At 40.3% G+C, this 21569-nt stretch overlaps 1 protein-coding gene across 1 annotated transcript; it reads right to left on the reverse strand.

The window, feature by feature from the left end:
• Positions 1–1466: 1466 nt before the first annotated feature.
• C6H11orf97 (chromosome 6 C11orf97 homolog) lies at positions 1467–21291 on the reverse strand. The gene is made up of 4 exons (XM_039462296.2): positions 21081–21291; positions 15927–16031; positions 5621–5746; positions 1467–1713 (listed from the first exon to the last, which is right to left on the reverse strand). The coding sequence occupies exons 1-4, from the start codon at positions 21223–21225 to the stop codon at positions 1709–1711; spliced, it is 381 nt and encodes a 126-aa protein (XP_039318230.1). The 5' UTR covers positions 21226–21291; the 3' UTR covers positions 1467–1708.
• Positions 21292–21569: the final 278 nt, after the last annotated feature.

Raw genomic sequence — 21569 nt, forward strand, 5'->3', positions numbered from 1 at the left:
CAATTCTCCCCAACCCATTTCGCTTTCTGTGTGACATCCTAACATACATGCAATGAGTTGGCTACAAATAGTAAATATTGCCCTAACTCTAGGGAGTTTTGGATGTTATATTTCTTGACCAATTTCAGATGTAATCCCTCAGTTTTAGGCATTGCCCTGCAACACTCTTTGGAAGTAACCAGTGATGAAAAAGTTCCATAAACAAGGTGGTGGCTGGAATTGACTTACATTTAGGATCTCGTCTAGCAAGCAGTAACTAAATGGAAATTTTTATATTAAATCTGGAAAGGTTTGGATCTTGACTCAAGATTATTGACTATTTCACAGTGTAAATATTTTTTAAGTAGGGAAGGGACATACCCAGTCAACAAATCTGTTGACTAAACTTGATTTGTTGCATTAAAAAGAATAATAAACTTGGGAATACGGAAGAGAAGGAAGTTTTTTTTAGCTTAGCCTAGAGAGAAAGGAGAATGAAAACTATATAACCAGAATACTAGAAAAAAATAACTTTGTAAGGGGTTGGGGCTGGAATTGTAAGCAAATCACAACAGTTATGTATAAAATGAAAAATTGGAAAAACCCAAATATTCAAAATATAGAGTAAAAAATGAATAAATTTAGAATGTATAAAGAATTTATGTAATTATTTAACATGATATTTTAATGAACGGGACATTATGTAATTCAGTAGTTGTTTCTGGAAATGGAATTACAGATGAGATTTTTTTCCTTTATATATCTTCGTTTTCCAATTTTTCTATATTGCACATATATTACTTTGACAAATGATGGAAAAGGAAGAGTTTCTTTTTCTTCTTTTTAACTCGACAGTATTAAATTCCTTTTTTTTTTTTTTGAGACAGAGTCTCTTTGGCCCAGGCTAGAGTACAGTGGTCTGATCTTGGCTTGCTGCAACCTCCACCTCTAGGTTCCAGTGATTTTCCTGCCTCAGCCTCCCAAGTAGCTGGGATTACAAGTGTGTGCCACCATGCCTGGCTAACTTTTGTATTTTTAGTAGAGACAGTGTTTTACCATATTGGACAGGCTGGTCTTGAACTCCTGATCTCAAGGTGATCGGCCCTCTTGGCATTCCAAAGTGCTGGAATTACAGGTGTGAGCCACCACACCTGGCCTAAATACTTTTTTAAAGATCTTACCATAAATTTCCTGGCTCCTTACTATTTAGTGAACAAGTTCTAAAGAAAAGATTAGCTCTATCGAGGTTAGCATAAAAATGTTTCTCTCTGAGTCAAAGGCTTTTTGTCTGTGTCCTTCATTTACTCACCATTATCTGTATCTGGATTTAGTTCTGCTTTTTAAAAATGGGCTAACACATTATGCTGTAGTAGAAGGTTAAGGTTTATAACGTTTGCCTTGAAGTAAATACTCAGTAAATGTGCCTTTGTTTCATCGTTTCACATGTTTAATAAAATAAGCTGAATTAGAAGCCCAATTTATTCTGTGACAACTAAAAACAAATATAATATTTTCCTTTATAGTTTTCAGGTGCTTAGTGAACTTTTCCAATAGTTTTTCATTGCTTTGGATTAATGTGTAGATAGGTATTAATACCAATAATAGTAATTGCAGGCTATCATATATATTTTTGCACACATCTTAAATCCTGAAACAAGCTTGAGTTTCTTCTCTATTCTTCAGATATCAGCAGAAAGAGGTTCCTTCTTAATGGAAAATTCTATTCATCTTATCCTAGAGTTAAAAAAACATGAAAAAATAAATGTTTTACTTTGGGAAGATGCTTTTTATTCTCACGTTCCCATTTGATAGAGCAGAATGTAAGAGCCATACCCCTGTCATACCTGTAACCGGAAAAGCCACTACTCAGTCTTCCAAACCCTCACAACTGAAGCATAGTTTCCAGACAAGCAGCATCAGCATCACCTGGGAATTGGTTGGAAATGCAGAATCTCAGACCCCACCCCAGACCTATGGTATCAGACTCTGAATTTTATTGAGATACCATGTGATTTGTAGGCACATTCAAGCTTAGCACCAGACTAAACACTTTTTTTTTTTTTTGGCTTGTTTTATGGCACAGAATAAGAAGGAAACAATAAAAAGTTTTGTTTGTTTGAGACAGTCTTGCTCTGTCACTCAGGCTGGAGTGAACTGGCACAATCTTGGATCGCTACAACCCCCACCTCCCTGGTTTAAGCGATTCTCATTCTTCAGCCTCCTGAGTAGCTCGGACTAGAGGCGTGTGTCACCCACCTGCTAATTTTTGTATTTTTAGTAGAGACGGGGTTTCGCCATGTTGGCCAGACTGGTTTTGAACTCCTGGCCTCAAGTGATCGACCTGCCTCGGCCTCCCAGAGTGCTGGGATTGATAAAAGTATATGAATAAAACTTCTTAGTGTGATGAAAGCAGTAGATGCTTCACGGTCTAATGGAAACATGCTTTAGAACTACAGTTGGATGATCATGGTTCTAAATTTAAACTTTAAATGATGTGTATTATATGTTGGAAAAGTCCTAACTACCATGATCATCATAATCACATTGTTCATGAGTAAGAGGAAAAAAAAGCACAAGTGAATTGTTTAAATTGACAGCGAGATTTGACTGAAGTATCTAATTGAAGCATACTTTATCGGAGAGGTTCCTAGAAAACTGATTGTAATCCACAGAAGACCACTCTTTGAAAGTGTTGGTTCAAGATGTATTTAAAATATATGCAACTTTTCATGATTCACACACTGAAGACAGTAGGTTGCACTGCTTTTCCCTCTATTGTTTGTATTTGGTTTAGTTTAGCAGTCTCAAGTAGAGAAAACCATATACTTTGAGGAAGCGGGGGATGTATGTGAGTTAGCAGCAAGAAGATTCTAAACATAAAGAAGGGATTTAACATATTCTCACTGATTCATTCATTAATTGGTCATGCTCATGACTGATAGCAATGAGTACCTAGTGTGCCGGGCACTGTGCTAAGTGCCAGATACACAGTGTTGACTAAAACACTCAGTCCCTGCCTTCATGGTGCTTTTGATAGTATATTAATTACTACTGACAGTTTTTGGAAATTATCTGTGGATTTTGTTCATCTATGGTATTTGCGTGCCTACCATCTTCCTTTCTTTAATTCATAATGAGAAAGGTCTAAATTATTGGTTATCAATCTTACATATAGATTGATCAATTGTGATTGTACAGCAGATAGTAGCAGTTCATATGGTAGACAAAAATGCAGTGGGCAAACTACAGAGATGAAGCTAAGCTATAGGTCAATAACAGTTACATGTTGTAATGTGACCACTGTAAGGTCTTGGCACCTGCTGGAAATAAATAGAGGGCTGAGGGCTATTAGGAAAGTAGTGTGGATGAGTAAACATGAGGGGGGAGCCATAAAATATCTTTTAAGTTGTATGGGTGAAAGTAATGCAATTATGGTTAAAATGAAACATAATTTTTTATCGTATGTCCCCAGTTGATAAATTAATTCATTGGACTTGTATGCCTTCAAATAGAGGTAATTTGTTATTCAATCAGTCTCTTAATATGTGCACAGAAAACCATTCTTCTTTAAAACAAATTACTTTGTGAGTTTTCTTGGAATGATGGATTTACCTACGATAAGTGGAACCTGAGAAATCGAGTGGAAATTTGAGATAAATAGCCTTCAATAGGCAAGTGGCCCAGACTTTGGTTGATTCAGCCATTACTTCAGGACACTAATAGCTTTGTGAATTATGAAGGTAGCTGCCTCTCAGATTCCTAAAACTTTGTGTTCCCATATCCCTGGCATTTGTACCTATTTAACCACAATACTACAACTGTTGCTTGTTGCACAGTGACTAGATTCCCTGCCATGATGGCCCAGTAGTCTTGGGCCATAGTCTTGGAAGCCAGATGGACATGGGTTTGTAGTTCTGGCTCCACTACCTCCTAGACATGGGATCTTAGGTAGTGGATGTCTCTATATTCCTCAGTTTTCTTAAGTAGAAAATGGAGATTATAATCCTCAGCTCATATGATCGTGTGGATTACATAACTATATAAAACACCTGCTGCCATGCCTGGCACATGATGAACGGTGGCTACTATACTTTATTATCATTAAACCAATGTGTTCCTAACTGGTTCCTGTTTGCTACACGAATCCCCTTTAGTAACAAGTTTTGTATTTGTTTGTTTTTTTTTAACCTCTTGTCTCAGTTTCTTAGTGGCTGTATTTTTTTCTTTACTGAATTCATACCCAGAGGCTACATCCCTGGTCTCCTGGGGACCTTACTCCTGTGTGGCACTTTTATTGAGCTCTCATTTCATTTCAGTTTCAATAGGCATCCTAGCTTGTGGGCACTTAGATCAGAGATGCAGTAGTGTCTAGTTGTTGAAAGCACGGACTTTGGAGACAGGCTGCCTTGGTCCAAATCTCAGCATTTCTACTAATGTGCTTACTAGGTGAGTCACCCTGGGTAAATTATTTCACCTACCTGAAATATATATGAAAAAAATATATAATATTAGATATATATTAAATATATTATACATAAATATATATATTAAATATAAAGATAAATATATATATTGGTGGAATCTCACTGTGTCACCCGGGCTGTAGTGCAGTGGTGGCAATCTCAATTCACTGCAACTTTGGCCTCCAGGTTCAAGCAATTACTCTGCCTCAGCCTCCCGAGTAGTAGCTGGGATTACAGGTACACACCACCACGCACGGCTAATTTTTGTATTTTTAGTAAAGACAGGGTTTCACCGTGTTGGCCAGGCTAGTCTTGAAGTCCTGACCTCAGGTGATCTGCCCGCCTCGGGCCTCCCAAAGTTTTGGGATGATAGGCATGAGCCGCTGTGCCCGGGCTATTATTGCATATGTTAAGACTCTAGAATAAGCAGTGCTATATGGCACTGCTATTATGATTCGCATCTTAGTTGAGTACCCAAGCTTGAATTTTATCTAATTCTTCCTTTTTATCCATGGTAATCTCCCAGTTGTAGGTCTATTCTGAGGATTCATTTACCCAGCTACATGTCCCTAGATTATCTGGACACTGTGCTTCCATATGAAGACCTCTGTCTTCACACTCTGCTACAAATGTGTCTGGCAGACACTGGCTATGACAGTGAGGAATGACTAATATTTTGTTCCAAAGTTTATGTCTACTAAGGCAAAACAGTATCCTGGGCCAAGTCTGGTGGCCTCATTCCTAAAATAGGGTGAAACTAAGAGAGCCAAGCAAAGTGGCCGTCATGTTCTTCCTTCATTCCCTCATTTCCCTTTCCTCATCTCCACTGGGAAACAAAAGTCATCTACCTAGAAGAAAAGGCAGTGCAGGATTCCTCTTCACAGAGGTTGACTGTGTGCTAGAAAGTCTCGTGTTGATAAAAAGTCAAGGAAAGAAGTCATGAGTGTAACTCAGAGGATGAACTTCTGTTGTAACCATGGGGTAAACTGGTCATATGAATTATTATTATTAGAGTTCCATAATTACATAATATGGCAAAACTAAAAGCAACTCAAGAAACAAGTCAAAGGAAGGCTGAATTTTGATTGAGATCTTTAAACAGAGCATATACCACTGGTTTGTAAACAGCAAAGTCCCCTCAGGGGTCTCAGTGGAAGTCAAGGGTATCAGGGTCTTACTTCTTAGTCCTCCGTGCCTGGAATAGTACTTGGGTTGTGGCAATAAACCGTTTCTGCTTGGCAGTCCTGGCTTCAAGCCTCCCACAGGGAGATTCCTTTTAATGCTCCAAATCCCTTCCAGGGCCACTGTCAATATTTTTTAAAGCAAGAAAATAATTATTAGCATATTCTCTTTTTAGCACAAAGGGTTTTTAAAGTGTTTAATTGGTGATTATTTTTTCATTTATTTGGGTGGGGTTTTATTTGGTTTGACTAATCGTACCACCCAAATCTTTGTCATTTGTTTAATCTTTTATTCAATTTCATTAATTCGACTATTTGCTATGCAATGAAACCTCCACAGTACTCTTAGATAATTTTAAACAAATAGATGGAAAAGTCAGTATAGAAACACAGAAGGATCAGGAATAAAAGTTAATAAGTAGAATTGATTTAGTCAACTTTATCTGATTCTGATGTCATTCCTACAGTAAGAGAAAAATTTCCAAAGATAATAGGATCAAAAATCACTACATTAATTCATCTAATAGTTAATTCATCCAATAATTCAAGAATCTTCCAAAAGCTACAAACTAGATGCTGTTTATTCTCCCCTTAAAAAAAAAAGCAACAATAAACTCACTGGATCCTACATTTAAAACATTGCAAAATATCTGGAAAATGATGTTTGCCCATTGATAATTATAGGTCTTAGATCCTAATGCCATTCAATAAGGTTTAGCAAAGATTTGCACGGGGTTATCCTCCATATCCTAAAATCACCAGGTTGGGTTTTGAGAATCAGTTAACAAGCATGTGGTAAATGTCTAATGTGTAGAAAACTGCAACCCAAGCCTAGTAAGTTGGTGGATTCTGGTGAGTTGTTAATGCTGCAAATATTAATGCCAAATATTCTCCACAGATCCAAGGCTGCCCACTGGCATCCTCGCTGATATTTGATCCCTCTCTAAAGGGTTCCATAGCAAGTAATTACTAGCAGCATAGTCTCTGGGTTCAGAGGAGATCTGGATTTTGATCTTAGTTCTGCCGTCTTACCAACTGTATGATTTTCGCCAAGTTATTTAACCCACTGTGTCTTAGTTTCCTCATTTTTGAATTAAGATAATAATATCTACTTGAAGGATTATTGTAGGATTTAGATGAGATGGCTATAAAGTGCTTTGTACTCAATAAATGATAGCTATCTTTTTTGCAGGGACAATTATTTTACTATCCAAGCATGGACTAAGATTCCGTGACTGGAGGTATAGTCATTGAACTGACTTGCCAAGCTGAATGTCAATACATGCCTCTCCTATCCCACTCCCCAGCAGGGCAGCTGAACTGTCTGTCAAGATTACTTTCTCTTTTCTTCAAAGACCTTCAAGAATGATTCCACAACCTCCTTCTGTAAAGTCCTTACAAAGTTTCAGCTGTTTCTTCTATCTAACCGAAATCTTCCCCTGCCATTCACGCCAGTTTCCTCTTCTGTCCCGTTCAGAGATAGAAAAGAGCTGCTCCCCAGCCTCTAGATAATAAACTCTCAAATTTATGAGCCCATAACATTTATTCAATGTCCCCAGTGCACGATACGCTGTGAGAGACCAAGAAAATAGATTTGGACTTGTGATTGACATTTTGTGATGATCCGGTGTATGGAAAGCAGTATAAAATCAGGAAGCAGAACTGTGCAGACAAATCACATCGAATTAGAAGAAACAATTGTACTAGTCAAATATAAGTATGCATTTTCAGTTGCAATCACGAGAATGTCATAGAGAAAATACCTGAAATATAAATACAGATGCTCAGAAATGCATTAGAAACCCTCAAAGCAAAATATGGTTATGCATAAAAATTTACTATATTCAGGGATAATGGTTGCTGGGAAAAAAAAAAAAAAAAAAAAGCCCTACCTACATTTGAAGTGATGTTTGGGTGAAGAAGTCACAGAAGTTGATACATTTGACTGGAGAAAAGGCGGTCTGGAAAAAAACATGGATGCCCTCTGAGGTAGCTGCTTCTTTTAAGGAAACTTAACTCCCTCAGCTCAGGGCATGTGCATTCCAGAAGGAAGAAGGCAGACAAAGGGAGCACAGAGCCAGAAAGACTTCAAGTGTCAGCTCCTCTCAACTGAAAAAGAAAAGGGCAGAGGCCCAAGGGGAGAAGCTAGAAGAAAACAATCAAATCTGTTCTCACTGCTCAGAATCTTCTAGAGATTTTTCTTCTCTCTTCCCTTCTCATGCCTCCAACACCTTCTACTCAGAAACCTTTATAGCTGCATTTTTATCCTGAATTTTGAAATTACTAAACCATGTCTTTATGCCAAAAATTTTAGCCAGTCGGAACTGGCCTGGTCTTATAAGGAAGGTAAGATCAATCCTTCAAAATATTTTAGTTCCTTTTAGCTCTCTCTGGACTGTAAATAATGAACATTGGAGCTTGAAAAGCCAGTTTAGAGCCATATTGACTGTACTTCTTGTGTAAACAAGGTCAGAGATTTGACTAGAGAAAGAAAAATTTAAGTAATTTTAATTTATGTCTGGTGACTCCTAGGCTCCATAATTGTCTTGACATGCCTTACGTATCTAGTAAATTTCTCCTATATTGTAGGTGCTGAAAAGTTTTAATTGAATGAAGTGATAAATAACAAATATATCCACACTTGCTTAGCAACATTTTGCACTTTCTAAGCTTGTACTTAACATAGTAAATAAACTGGATTCAAAATTAAGTTTTCATATACTAAGTCACATATAGACAAACACTAATGTATTTGGCAATACACTCCTGAAATTCATTGGAAAAGGAAGTGTTGTATAAGGGGAAAATTAGTAAGTTTATTAATCAAATTTTTCATGACTACTATAACCTCTGTAGGTTTTAGCCAGAAAAATACAAAAGCCCTTGCAACTTGAAAACATTAAATTCATACATCACTTTATTTCTACAAAGTCCTTTATAGAAGTTCTTAGAAATACAGAAATAGTTTAAAATAGACAATACAATAAATGCAGTAGTTCCATAATTAACATCTCACAAGCCTACATTTTTCTTTCTTACTTACGTTTTTCTTTTTTTTTTTTTTGAGACGGAGTCTTGCTCTGACATTCAAGCTGGAGTGCAGTGCCAAGATCTCGGCTCACTGCAACATTTGCCTCTGGATTCAAGCAATCCTTCTGCCTCAGCCTCAAGAGTACCTGGGACTACAGGCACATGCCACTATGCCTGGCTAATTTTTGTATTTTTAGTAGAGACAAGGTTTCACCATGTTGCCTGGGCTGGTCTTGAACTCCTGACCTCATGTGATTGGCCCGCCTCAGCCTCCCAAAGTGCTGAGATTACAGGCATGAGCCACTGCGCTCAGCCAATTCAACATTTTTCTTTTTGAAAAGTTGTAAGTAAAGGAAAATCTTCAAGAAATTACTGAGAATACATGAATGATAGACATCAGCTAAATTCTTCCTTATCCAGAAAGTTCCGTAAGTTGCCCAAATTCCATTTGTATTTTATTAAAAGATCTGAAGAGAAAATTACACTCTTTTTTTTTTTTTTTTTCAGGATGAGGGTAACCTTTTCAAGTAGACCCAGGTTCTTTGACCGTATCTGATAGGAACGTGGAAAGCCTCTGAAACCTGTTTTACCTCAAATTTGAACCTGGAGGCTAAACTGCAACTGAACCTAGAGAAAACTAGCAACATTTCTTTTTTTAACTGAAGAAAACTCTATTTGCTACCAAATCAATTTCAAATCTCTGTTCCTTTCTGAGGGCATAATCTTGTTTTAAAGAGAGATAAAAGAACCCAATGGCTAAGAGCAACAACACTAGCTTCTGACAAACCTGCATCCACGTATCAATACGACATTGAACAAGTCACTGTACCCCCCTGAGCCTCAGCTCCAAGTTCTTCAAAATGTGAACTAAAAGTGCATATATCTCACTAACTTATTGCAAGAATTAAAAGAGATAATTTGTAAAAAAAAATATCTGCCGAAGATACTCTGTAAATGATAACCATTATTATTATTATCACCATAATTCCCAACATCAACATCATCATTTAAAGAGACATCCCTACCTCTCATCCCAGAATCCAGTGCTTCTAACTCAGCCCATGTATCACCGCATCAGGAGCCCTCGAGGAATCAAAAGTCTAGCGAAGGGAGGACTTACAGATCTGTCAGCCCATTATTTCTATTGTCACTGATGGCATTCCCTCGACCCAAGTATAGAGTGCAAAGTAACAACCATGTGAGACACCTTGTCCATTTCAGTGTCTTCACAGCCCTTATTAACTTATAGTCATCACAACATGACCACAAGAACAAACAGGACAGCTCATTCATGTAAGGGCCCCCGTCCGGACAACTCTGTCTCCTGAGTCCCCTTGCTATGCAACCAACGGTATCCCAAAAGAAATATAATGTTCATTCTATTAAATTTTCATAAACTTAATTTCTTAATCCTTTGATTTTTTACTAATTTCATTCAACCAAAGGAGAAGAGAAAAAGCACAGAAATAACCCCACAGATTCTGGATACTTCCATAATTGTCACTGTTAACTCATTCAAAAATAAAATACGCTGTAATTTAAGTTGTTTACCTCCAGGACAGATTGCTGTCTTAATAGACTCTTCAATAAGTTTATCCATGATTTCCTACATAGCCCAGTATTGCAGTATTTTATCTATGGTTAAGGAAAATCCAGTCTGGACTCTTATTGAAATCTCACCTTCAATAATAATGACTTTGTTGTGAGAGTATGTGAAGTTGGTTGACTTAAAATTCAAACAAACCCAGCCAATTCATGCATTTCTACAAATATGCTTAGATCCATGCATATATATTGGGGTCACTAGAATTTACACAGGCTTGGGCATATGTGCAAAATAGTATGCAGTATTTATCCAAAATCACAAATTCAAATATATATAGGAAGAGGCCAGGCATGTAATATAAGGAAAGCTGGCTAGGCCAAGGGTAAGAAATAATTCGTTCTCAGTCTTGTCTTTTTTTTTTTTTTTACTACTTTTGATAGAGCCATCATACAAAAGAAACAATTTTTCCTATTTCTACAATAAGAAGAAAAAACCTGCAGTAGGCACACAAACATACATAACTTGTGATGTTTCCCACTAGAGTGGAGAACTTGGTGTAGGATGCTGAACAGTGGAGTGGGAAGGTCAGCAGGAGGCGTTGTAGCCCAACCACAGCCACTGTTGCCTGGTGCAAATGGTGCCCTGGTGTTGTCAAATCATCCTTTATCCTCCCTGCTCCATCCCCACTCAAGAAAATCTAGACATCTAGATTTGTATATAAAATTTCTAATTTTTAAATATTGACAACTGGTTCAGGTATTAAAAATTATACTGCAGGGCAAATAAATATATCTGCAAGGTGAACCTGGCATATGGGTCAACATTTTGGGACCTTGAGCCAAACTAAGGTAACCCTCACAGTCTAATTAAATGTGGAACATGATAGTCTGGTGTGGGGATAGAGGATGGCTCTCTGGTTTTGCGTTTGGACCTTAGGCCATGCCACTCATTGGGATGGGTGATATATGGGATGCAGCAAGTTGGGGAGAGGTGTGAGTTTTATTTTAGACATATTGGGCTTGAGTTTATCTTATGATTTACGGGACATCCAGGAAAAGTAGTTTAGCCTGGAGAGACACATTTCAGAGGCATCCTAGGGAGGCCATAGTGGAAAGCATGAGAGGATCCCAGGAAAGTGAATGGAACGGCGTGGGAAACACTCTGATAAACATTAAGATTTGAAGAATGGAGTGAATAAAAAGAGTGCCTAAGGGAGAATGAGATCGAAGTAGAGGGAAAACCAGGACAGTTAAGTATCATGGAATTTGAGGAAGGAGCAAAGTTTAAGGAGAGAGCCATCGACTATGTCAAATGTTGCAGAAATCTCAAGCCACCTCGAGGCAAAACAGTATCCACTGCATTTAGCCATAACGTGTCACCAGAGACACCATAGTGAGTAGAAAGTCAATGGGAATGGGGACAGGGGTCAGACGTGAATTTGGATATCGATCTGCTACTTAATGTATAACCTTGGGCAAGTTAAAAAGAAAAAAAAAAAACCTCTCAAAATCTCAGTTAACTCATCCTAAGATGGGGATCAGAATATCAGTATCATATAGCTTTGTGAGGATTTGGCATAAGCAAAATTAAGCCCCTATCCTCAGGTAGCGTGTGTTCTAGTGGGAGATAGTCAATGAAGAAGTATATAAAGAAATATGGATGTTCCTCAACTTACAATGGAGCTACATCCTGAAAAACCTATCATAAGTTGAAGTTCTAAGTAGAAAATGCATTTCATATACCTAACCTACCAAACATCATCATAGCTTGGCCTAGCCTACTTTAAACATGCTCAGAGCACTTCGTTAGAATGGCTAACTAGAAGCTGCGGCTCGTGGCCACTGCCCAGCATCGCAAAAAGAGTATCCAACAGTATATTGCTAGCCCAGGAAAAGATCAACATTCAAAATTTGGGGTAGGGTTTCTACTGACATGTATCACTGTCACACCGTCACACTGAAAAATTGTAAGTTGAACCATGATAAGTTGGGGACCGTCTGCATAAACTTTCAGGTAGCAATAGAAAACGAGAAAGAAGAAAGTAGTCTAAGGGATTAGAGGGTGACTCGGAGGGCGGGTCTCTGTTTTGACCTGGTGGAGTGGAAAGGCTTCTCTGAGAAGGTGACATATGCAGTTGAAGCGTGAATGAAGAGAGAGTAAGCCATCTGAATGTCGGGGTAATGTTTAAATGTCCTGTGGTGAAAATGGGTTTGCATGTTCCAGAATGTCAAGAAAGCCTGTGTGGCTCAAGTGGAGTGGGAGAGTATAGGAGATGAGATCAGAGAGGTAGGAGAATCAAATCTAGTCTCAGAATGATAAAAAGCCATCAGAGAGCTTTACGCATGGAGGTGACATGTAACAATTTATGTTTGTACAAAATCCTTCTGGTTTCAGTGCAGAGAATTAACAGTAGCACAGGCAGCAGTAGAGGCTTAGGAGCCCATTGCCAGGCCGGAAAGAGGTGGCAGTGGCTTGGCAAGGGTGCCAGTGGGGGATTTAGGATATATATTGAATTCAACAGGATTAGCTGATGGACTGGATATGAAGTTTGAGGACTTGACTTCTAGATGTTTGGTGGTACCATCTCATGATATGGAAAAGCCCTATGGGTTTTTCAAAACCCTGGGGGTAGAGAATAAGAGCTCTGTTCTGGACATCTTAAGATTGAGAGGCCTATTTGATATCCAAGTAGAGAATCAAATAGGTTTTTGGGATTTAAGGGGAAAAGTATAGGATAGGGTTAACAAAATGTTGGAGTCGGGCCGGGTGCAGTGGCTCACGTCTGTAATCCCAGTACTGGGAGGCCGAGGCAGGTGGACCTTGAGGTCAGGAGTTCAAGACCAGGCTGGCCAAGATGGTGAAACCTTGTCTCTACTAAAAATAGAAAAATTAGCCAGGTGTGGTGGCAGGTACCTGTAATTCCAGCTACTTGGAGGGCTGAGGCAGAGAATTGCTTGAACCCAGGAGGCAGAGGTTGCAGTGAGCCGAGATTGTGCCACTGTACTCCAGCCTGTATGACAGAGGGAGACTCTGTCTCAAAAAATAAAATAAAATAAAATAAAATAAAATAAAATAAAATAAAATAAAATAAAATAAAATAAAATGTTGTAGTCATTAGCCTAGTAGGTCTAGATCTCCCAAGGTGTGAATGTAGGTAGAGAAAAGAGCCTATGTATGACTGAGTCCTCCAAATTATACAGGATAGGAGGAGGGAGACCCAGCAAAGAAGATGGAGAAAGAATAGCTAAAGAGGTAGGAGCAAAACCAGGAAATTGGAGCATTGTGACCTAGAGGCCAAGCTGAAAGTGTTTTTAGAGCGATGGAGGAAACAACTATGTCAGATGTTACAGAGAGGCTGAGTATGATGGAGGGATCGTTGGACCTGGAAGCTCTTTGCAATGTGGGAGAGAACAGTTTCCCTGGACTCATGGAAACAAACACCTAATTAGAATAGATGAAGTAGCAAAGGAGAAGTAAATACATGGAGAAAATGGGTAACATGTACTTATCCTTAACAGCAGCTATGGGAACCACACAATTATCTAAAAAGTTTTATGTAGAATTCTGCATGTATGTGACAAGATGTGTCTTCCAGGAGAACAAGCCATGGCTGTCATCAGATATTTAAAGGAGGGGTCACTACAAACTGAAGTAGAAGTGAAGGTCCAAAGGTTGGCCTCCAGGCTCTCAGGCTGGGCTGAAAGCATGTGGCACCCTCTCTAGGCGCTAATTTCCTGTTCTGGCCAATGGTATGTAGCCTCTAGCCATGATACATATTTTAAAAAGAGCAGGATTTCCCACAAGTAGAGTCTTTTAAAACCCCAACTTACAGAATCTATTGTCGGCATTGAAAGATTTTTCTAGGCTAAAATAGTATCTCTGGGAGACCTCTAGTGGATATTATTTTAAAAAGCAGCCCAGACAGTCTTCATTTTATATAAAGGACATATAAAAAGATTGCTTAGGAAAATGAATTTTTATAAACCAAATGATATATCCTATTCACTTAGACTGTCTCATAATCAAATGTATCCAATAAGAATAGTGAAACATACAAATAGTGTATACACTAGCTTTATGTACATTTTTAAAAGAGTGAAGATAAATCTAAAATATAACAGTATACACTTAGAAAAAAATTTTAAACACCAGGAAAACTGTACATGTTGGCAGAGTTTCCCAGCTGAAATCTAGTAGGTCATTCCACATCCATTCATTAAGGTCAAAATAGACTTTAAAACTTCCCTTGAAGATATTGGAGCAAATTTTACCATTTTACTGGTCTCTCCTTTTGTAAGAATGGGTGATATGAGAATATTCAAAGGAGTTTCTATGTCTGCTTTAGAAATGTAAAGTGGGGCCGGGCATGGTGGCTCATACCTGCAATCCCAGCACTTTGGGAAGCCAAGGCAGGTGGATCACGAAGTCAGGAGTTGAAGACCAGCCTGGCCAACACGTGAAACCCCATCTCTACTAAAAATACAGAACGTAGCCAGGCGTGGTGGTGTGTACCTCTAATCCCAGCTACTCAGGAGGCTGAGGCAGGAGAATCGTTTGAACCCAGGAGGCGGAGGTTGCAGTGAGCTAAGAGTGTACTATTTCACTCCAGCCTGGGTGACATAGCTGTTGAGAGAGAGAGAGAGAGAGAGAGAGAGAGAAGGAGGAAGGGAAGGAAGGAAGGAAGGAAGGAAGAAGGAAGGAGGAAGGAAATGTAATGTGGGCACATACATCATATAATCTGAAATGATGGACTTCTGGGCCTGCAGCATCTCTCTTAGGAATCCTTAGTGAATTTGGACCTCACTTGCAGGCTGACCAACAATTCTCCACAGAAAATGTCAAGGTCTCTGAATGAGGGAGTCTGTAGAATGGTTCTGTTATTTCTTCTAGCAACTGCTGATACCTATGAGTGTCACAATAAAAATCTGATAATTTGGAGAGCATGAAATAGGCATCTAGTAATCCTTGAGAAGGAACCATGAAAATGAAGGGTGCCAGCAGTTTCAATCTAACATCTGGGATTCTGGATCTCTTAGAGCATCTCTTTTCACACATGAACTGTCCATAAAGGCTATTAATGCTCAGATACTCAATGGGAAAAAATCCTTGGATAATTTGATCATGTAAATAACTTAGATATTTCTGAGTCAGTGATTTGCAAAGTGGGGTACTGGACCAGCAGCATCAATATCACCTGGAAACTTTGTAGAAATCCAAATTCTTGACCCCCACTGCAGACCTTCTGAGAGATACACAAAAGAAAGGAAGGAAGAAAGAAGGGGAAAGGAGAGGAGGGGAGGGCAGGAAATGTGGGCACATATATCATGTAATCTGAAATGATGTATGGGGCCCAGCACTCTGCTTTTAACAAGCTCCCAGGGAATTCTGATGCAAGCTAAAGTTTGAAACCAACTGTTACTGATCATACCTATATTGATAAAAATTAAAGATGTTACTGTGTTTTTCAGGTACTTGGAAAAAATTGTGCATGCCATTAAATAGAAATCACTTCACCAAAAAAATGGGACAGCAAAGTACATACCGATATCTGGCACATTTCTTTCTAGGTATAAAGGTTTATTTGGATATAAGCAAAATAATTATAAACTAGCTCAAGAACTTTCCAAAAACCTATTTTTCTTTCAATAGTATAATAAAATATTCTGTCATCAAATAGGCAACTTTATATGCATTTCAAAAATATACTTCATTTGTCACTGAGATTACCTGCAGCTGGATTTTTAATGTAGCATTCATCTCTCTTAACATAAAGTTCTTCTTCCAGTACTTCCTTAATTCTCTTATGTGGCTCGCAATATAAAAGTTTCTTCCCTATAAAGGCATTAACAAAATCAATTACTTAGTATAAATTCTGCCCAATCTTCTAGTCATTATATCCACCTGATAACTAATTTTTTTTAAAAAAAAAGACATATTATTCCATACAGATATCAGACAATTGGCCCTGAAGGCTCTATTTTGGAACAATCTCTTCCATGGGAACTTTTGGTTCTTTTGGGACTTCACGCTTTCGTGCAATTCCTGAACTTGCAAGGTAGGTTTCAGGTACCTCTTTTAGGTGTTATGAAGAAATAGATAAAGTTTTCTCATTAGCTTCAAGAAAACTTGCGCTCGTTTATTCAGTGAATTCTTACTGAAGACCTCCTCTGTTACTGGCTTTTGGCTAGGGGCTGCAGACAGAGCAATCTGAATAAGATGGATGTGTGCATGGAGCTTGCCATCCAGGTGCAGAAGACAGAATAAAATCTCAGCATTTTAAAATCATCATTTTAAAAGATGGAAACTGAAATGTAGCAGTGAACACTTACGGACGTAGGACTTTTTTCTGGCCTCCAAACCTGGTCCTATAGGACATGACTACAACAGTCTAGGACCGGATGACTTGTTCTAAACACCATGGCTACATTTCTACTGCTCAGCCCAGATGTCAGAACTCCAGAGGAATGGAAGAGCTCTGTGCCATTGGGCCTATCCGTATCCCCAGTCTCTCCTGTCAGCCTCTCTCTCTTGCTCTCTGAGCTCCAGCCATGTGACCTTTCTGTTCATTTCTACTTTTACACACGCTGTTTTTGTTCTTTCGGGAAACTTGCCCTTACTCCACAACCTAGAAATGAGTTCTTATCATGGCATCCTCCTTTTTTCTTTCATTTTACTTATTGCCATTTGTATACAGTGTCATTTCTTCCTATACAATTATCTGTGTAGCTATTCACTTAATATCTATCTTCTTTACCAGACCACAAACTTCATATGGGCAGGGATGTTGTCTCTTCAATTCATCAGAGTCATAGAACAGAGCTTGGCATAATAATAAATGCTCAACAAATGTGTGTTCAGTTAGAACTAAGCACTGTTAAATTCAAGCTCAACTAAAGACTATTCTGTGCGCATGTCTGTCAATGCAGCTATATGGTCACTGTGAATGTCAGTCAATCGATAGTTCTAATTTCAGTGCCCAAAAGCTCAATTCAAGGAACTATTGAAAACCTAAACAACCAAATACTTTAGTTGTTTAAGATTTGATTTTAAACTCATAAATATATGGGCAGGTATCTCATCTTTTCCAGACTAATCAATAAACAACACAAGTGAGTCCATTTGAGGGGCATGCAGACTGGCCCAAAGCGGGCAAGAGACCTGCTGCTTCCGGCAGTGATCCCAGGTCATTCCCGATCATGAAGACCCAGACTCACCCTCAGACGTGGAAAAGTAAGAATTACATACTTTCAGGGCCTCCTTCTTGTTTCCCCAACGTTGGAAGTCATATGAATAAAATATGGAATCAGTTTACTGCAGCCTAACTTCGGTTTAATCTTCTGTTAAATCGTGATCTTCAGGCAGAAAAAGGGTCAGGAAAAAAGCTAAGCCTAAAGGTCACCAGTTCTCAGTTCAGATCTTCTGACAAATTCCAGGCCTGTTGCTAGGAAAATGCACAGAAGAAATCACTAAAGGTGATTTGAGGAATTGTGATAATTGGGAGAGAACTAAGGAGCTAGTATGGGCAAGTATTTCCTGCTCAGGAGAAGAAAGGAAAGGAGGGGAGGGGAGGGAAGGGAGGGGAGGCAGAACTTTCAGGCAAAGAAGGGTTCTGCAGACTTGGCTCGGCGGGGACGGAGAGGAGAGGAAAAGGGAAAAGAAAGGAATGAGGAAAGGAAAGAAGGAAGGGCAAAAGCGGAAGGAGAAGGAAACGAAAGAAAGAGGAAGAAGAAAGGAAAAAGAGAGAGAGAGAAAAACCTCCCAACTCTAACATAGCAGTTCGAGGCTGATCTTTACCAGCATGTTGAGTAGATCGGTCGAGAGATGTCCTGTGTTGATAGAGGATGAGGAGCTGTGATCACCGAGAAGAATGACTAAGGGTAACATTATTCCAGACTTTCTTTTGGAACAATATTATTCCAGGGTTTTGTTTTGGTTGGTTTTGCCAAGAGCTAATAACAATGGCTACAATTTACTGAATGCTACCATGCCCTAGGCATCTTATGTATAGTATTATTTCCCTTTCTCACAATGACCTATGGGCAAGTATAATTATTCCTGTTTTATAGTTGAGAAAGCAGCTTCCTTAAGTCATAAAACTAAAATCATGAAAATGAGAAGCCACACCTACCTGAGTCTCCCAAACTCCAAGGATTATTAAAAATTGTTTATAGTTTATTACAGCCCATAGTTATAGATCCACCGCACTCTACTCATCAGTTCATACCTTGAGGTTTCAGTGGTTAAATAAACTGGAGTTTGTTGAAAGAAGTGGCCAGCCAGCCAGGTTACAACAAGCACTACAAGTGATCTTTTTTTTTTTTTGAGGTGGAGTTTTCGCTCCTGTTACCCAGGCTGGAGTGCAATGGCACGATCTCGGCTCACCGCAACCTCCGCCTCCTGGGTTCAGGCAATTCTCCTGCCTCAGCCTCCTGAGTAGCTGGGATTACAGGCACGCGCCACCATGCCCAGCTAATTTTTTGTATTTTTAGTAGAGACGGGGTTTCACCACGTAGACCAGGATGGTCTCGATCTCTTGACCTCGTGATCCACCCGCCTCGGCCTCCCAAAGTGCTGGGATTACAGGGGTGAGCCATTGCGCCCGGCCCACACTACAAGTGATCTTAAAGGTGACATTGGCTGGGCGCGGTGGCTCACACCTGCAATCCCAGCATTTTAGGAGGCCGAGGTGGGCGGATCACTTGAGGTCAGGAGTCTGAGACCAGCTTGGCCCGTCTCAACTAAAGATACAAAAATTAGCCAGGCATGGTCAGGCGTGCCTGTGGTCCCAGCTACCCGGAAGGCTGAGGCAAAAGAATTGCTTGAACCTGGGAGGCCGAGGTTGCATTGCGGTGAGCTGAGGTCTTGCCTCTGCACTGCAGCCTGAGCAACAGAGTGAGACTTTGTCTCAAAAAAAAAAAGACAAAAATTAATTAATAAAATAAAGGTGATGTTAAGTCTGTGAAAGATTTGGTTGGTGTTCAAAGAGCCACCTTTATATAATTCAAGGATGTTTACATGGGAAAGGACCACATTTTGTGTTTGAGAGCAGGTCTGTGATTAGGGAGTAGAAGGTGTAGAGAGAGTGAAGGCTTTTCCAATAATTAGAGACATTTGAAAATTGAATGAGTATATTGTGTTTGTGTGAACAGCCTGTCTCTACTTAGGCTGAGGTCTGAAAGGTGGTTCTGAGGGAGGATGAGGCAGAAACTCTTTCATTTTCCTACCCCAACTTTGTGAGCTTGTGAAAGTTTGGTCGCCTGCCTTAAGTCATTAGTCCTTTCCCTGCAACTTGTCCAATGCCTGGCATGTAGTAAAGACTCAATATATGTTAAATTGATGAGTGAATGTTAATACTACCTTTTATTCCAAAAGCCACAGGACTAAAGAAACTTAGATACTAGCATCTTTAATGGGGAAGTTTCCTGATAGAATTTTAAGTAGGAGGCCAGGTGTGGTGGGCCATGCCTGTAATCCCAGAACTTTGGAAGGCTGAGGCAGGAGGATCACTTGAGGCTGGGAGTTCAAGACCAGTCTGGCCAACATGGCAAAATCCTGTCTCTACTAAAAATGCGAAAAGATTAGCCAGGCATGATGGTGTGTGCCTGTAATCTCAGCTACTCGGGAGGTTGATGCACGAGAATCGCTTGAATCCAGGAGGTGGAGTTTCAGTGAGTCCAGATCATGCCACTGCAGTCCAGCCTGGGCAACACAGGTGTATAATAATAATAATAATAATAATAATAATAATTTTAAGTAGGAGTAAAGAATCTCCATTACCCAAATATACTGAATTTAGGTGCTCTAAGCAAGGCCTCTGAATGGTGCTGATAATAATAACAAAAGGAATGACAGTTCATAGTCATACCGGGGCTGATGCTCAGGGAAGAGGCCCCTTTCACCAAGAAGGCAGTGGTTCTGTAACTCCTTGATGAGGTCTCTGGGGAGGAGAGTGTGTGGTCCACCAAGCACAAGTGCAGAGGTGCTTTAGCCCAACCCTCCCTCCTGGGGCCCACCAGCGCAGAGCAACCCTGGAGAGCCCCAGTCTGCTCTCCAGAGAGGCAATCAAGGAGATGTTGCAGGAGGGCTGGAAACTATGCTGTTCCTCTGGCCTGTTATTCTCACCATCGTTCCTTAGCACCTGCTGAAGACCTGTGGGTGCAAGATGCTGTGAAATAACTGTTAATTCATGAAACAGTATGGGTGACTGGTAGCCGGACTAGGACTCAAATTACAACCACTTCCATTGTGGCTGTGGACCAGAACTCTCTTTACCTGTTTGAATACTGTGTGTTTTGCAGGGCAGAGAGGAAAGAACAGTGCGTTAAAATGTGGCCCATAATTATGAGAGTTAAAAGGATTGGGTAATGGTAGACTGAGAGTCCAAGAAATGGAAGTTAAAAGTGATTTAAGTATTTCTCGGGCACTGACTGACTGGCAAGTCACTTCCCTTCCTCTGGTCTAGATCACAATTTCCTGCCAGTTATTTCTATAAAATGAAATAACTGGCAAAATGAACTGTGTGTTTCTAAGGGTCTATATACAAACGTATACAAATGTGTGTATAAAATGGTATACATCTGTGTGTGTGTGTGTGTGTGTGTGTGTGTGTGTGTGTGTGTGTTTTAATTCCTTTCAGAATAATGCCACTACCGATTAATTTGGAGCTGATGCTCAAACCCTGGGGTCAGGCAGATTACGGGGAAGGAGGGCTTGGAAAGATGAACCGATGCTTTCTGCCACAGTACCATCACCTCTGGCTCTGCCAGAAACAGCAGCTCCACCTCCCCCGCCCCAAACCTTCTCAGCCAGTGCCTCTGCGGTTTCCCCCAGCTGCCCCGTCCCCCGTTCTCCGCGCTCCTCCTCCCAGGTAGCTGAACTCACTTTGCTGGCAGTGCTCCAGGGGGCCGCGCCCAGGTTCCCTGTGCGCCCCGCACCCCAGCCCTGCCGGCGGCCGTGGCTGCTCCTCGTCGTGACCCGCCTCGGGCGCCGCCACTGCGGTCCCCACCGCCGCCTCCTCGCCTGCCATGCCGCAGGGGTCTCCGGAGAGCCCCGGGCCCGCTTTCCTTCTCAGCTCCGCCGCCGGCCGCGGGCACACGAGGCGTCTCGGGTTGCCATAGTGACTGCCGGTCCTTCCCGCCCCCCGCCGCCCTTGGGCGGCCCCAGGTGTCCCGCGCGCCACAGAAGGCGCGGAAGCTACAGATCTGGGGTTGTTGTCATGATCGAAGGACTTTCCATTAATTTCTTGTTAATTTCTCACACGAGCTCGGCAAGAGAAGCTTTACTATTCCCAGATACAGAATCTGAGATTTAGAAAAAGCGAAGGAAACTGCCTGAGGCCTCACATTCTTCACTTTGGAATGTGGACTCAGA

The sequence above is a fragment of the Saimiri boliviensis genome, chromosome 6, assembly GCF_048565385.1.
Source record: "Saimiri boliviensis isolate mSaiBol1 chromosome 6, mSaiBol1.pri, whole genome shotgun sequence".
NCBI lineage: Eukaryota > Metazoa > Chordata > Mammalia > Primates > Cebidae > Saimiri > Saimiri boliviensis.

What these genes read in the sequence shown, in the direction of transcription:
- C6H11orf97 (XM_039462296.2), bottom strand. Translation starts at nt 21,225, where the DNA reads ATGGCAGGCGAGGAGGCGGCGGTGGGGACCGCAGTGGCGGCGCCCGAG. An exon ending in CCTGGAGCACTGCCAGCAAA is followed by an intron (nt 16,032 to 21,080) that starts GTGAGTTCAGCT and finishes ATGCCTTTATAG; the next exon opens with GGAAGAAACTTTTATATTGC. An exon ending in CATTAAAAATCCAGCTGCAG is followed by an intron (nt 5,747 to 15,926) that starts GTAATCTCAGTG and finishes AAATATTGACAG; the next exon opens with TGGCCCTGGAAGGGATTTGG.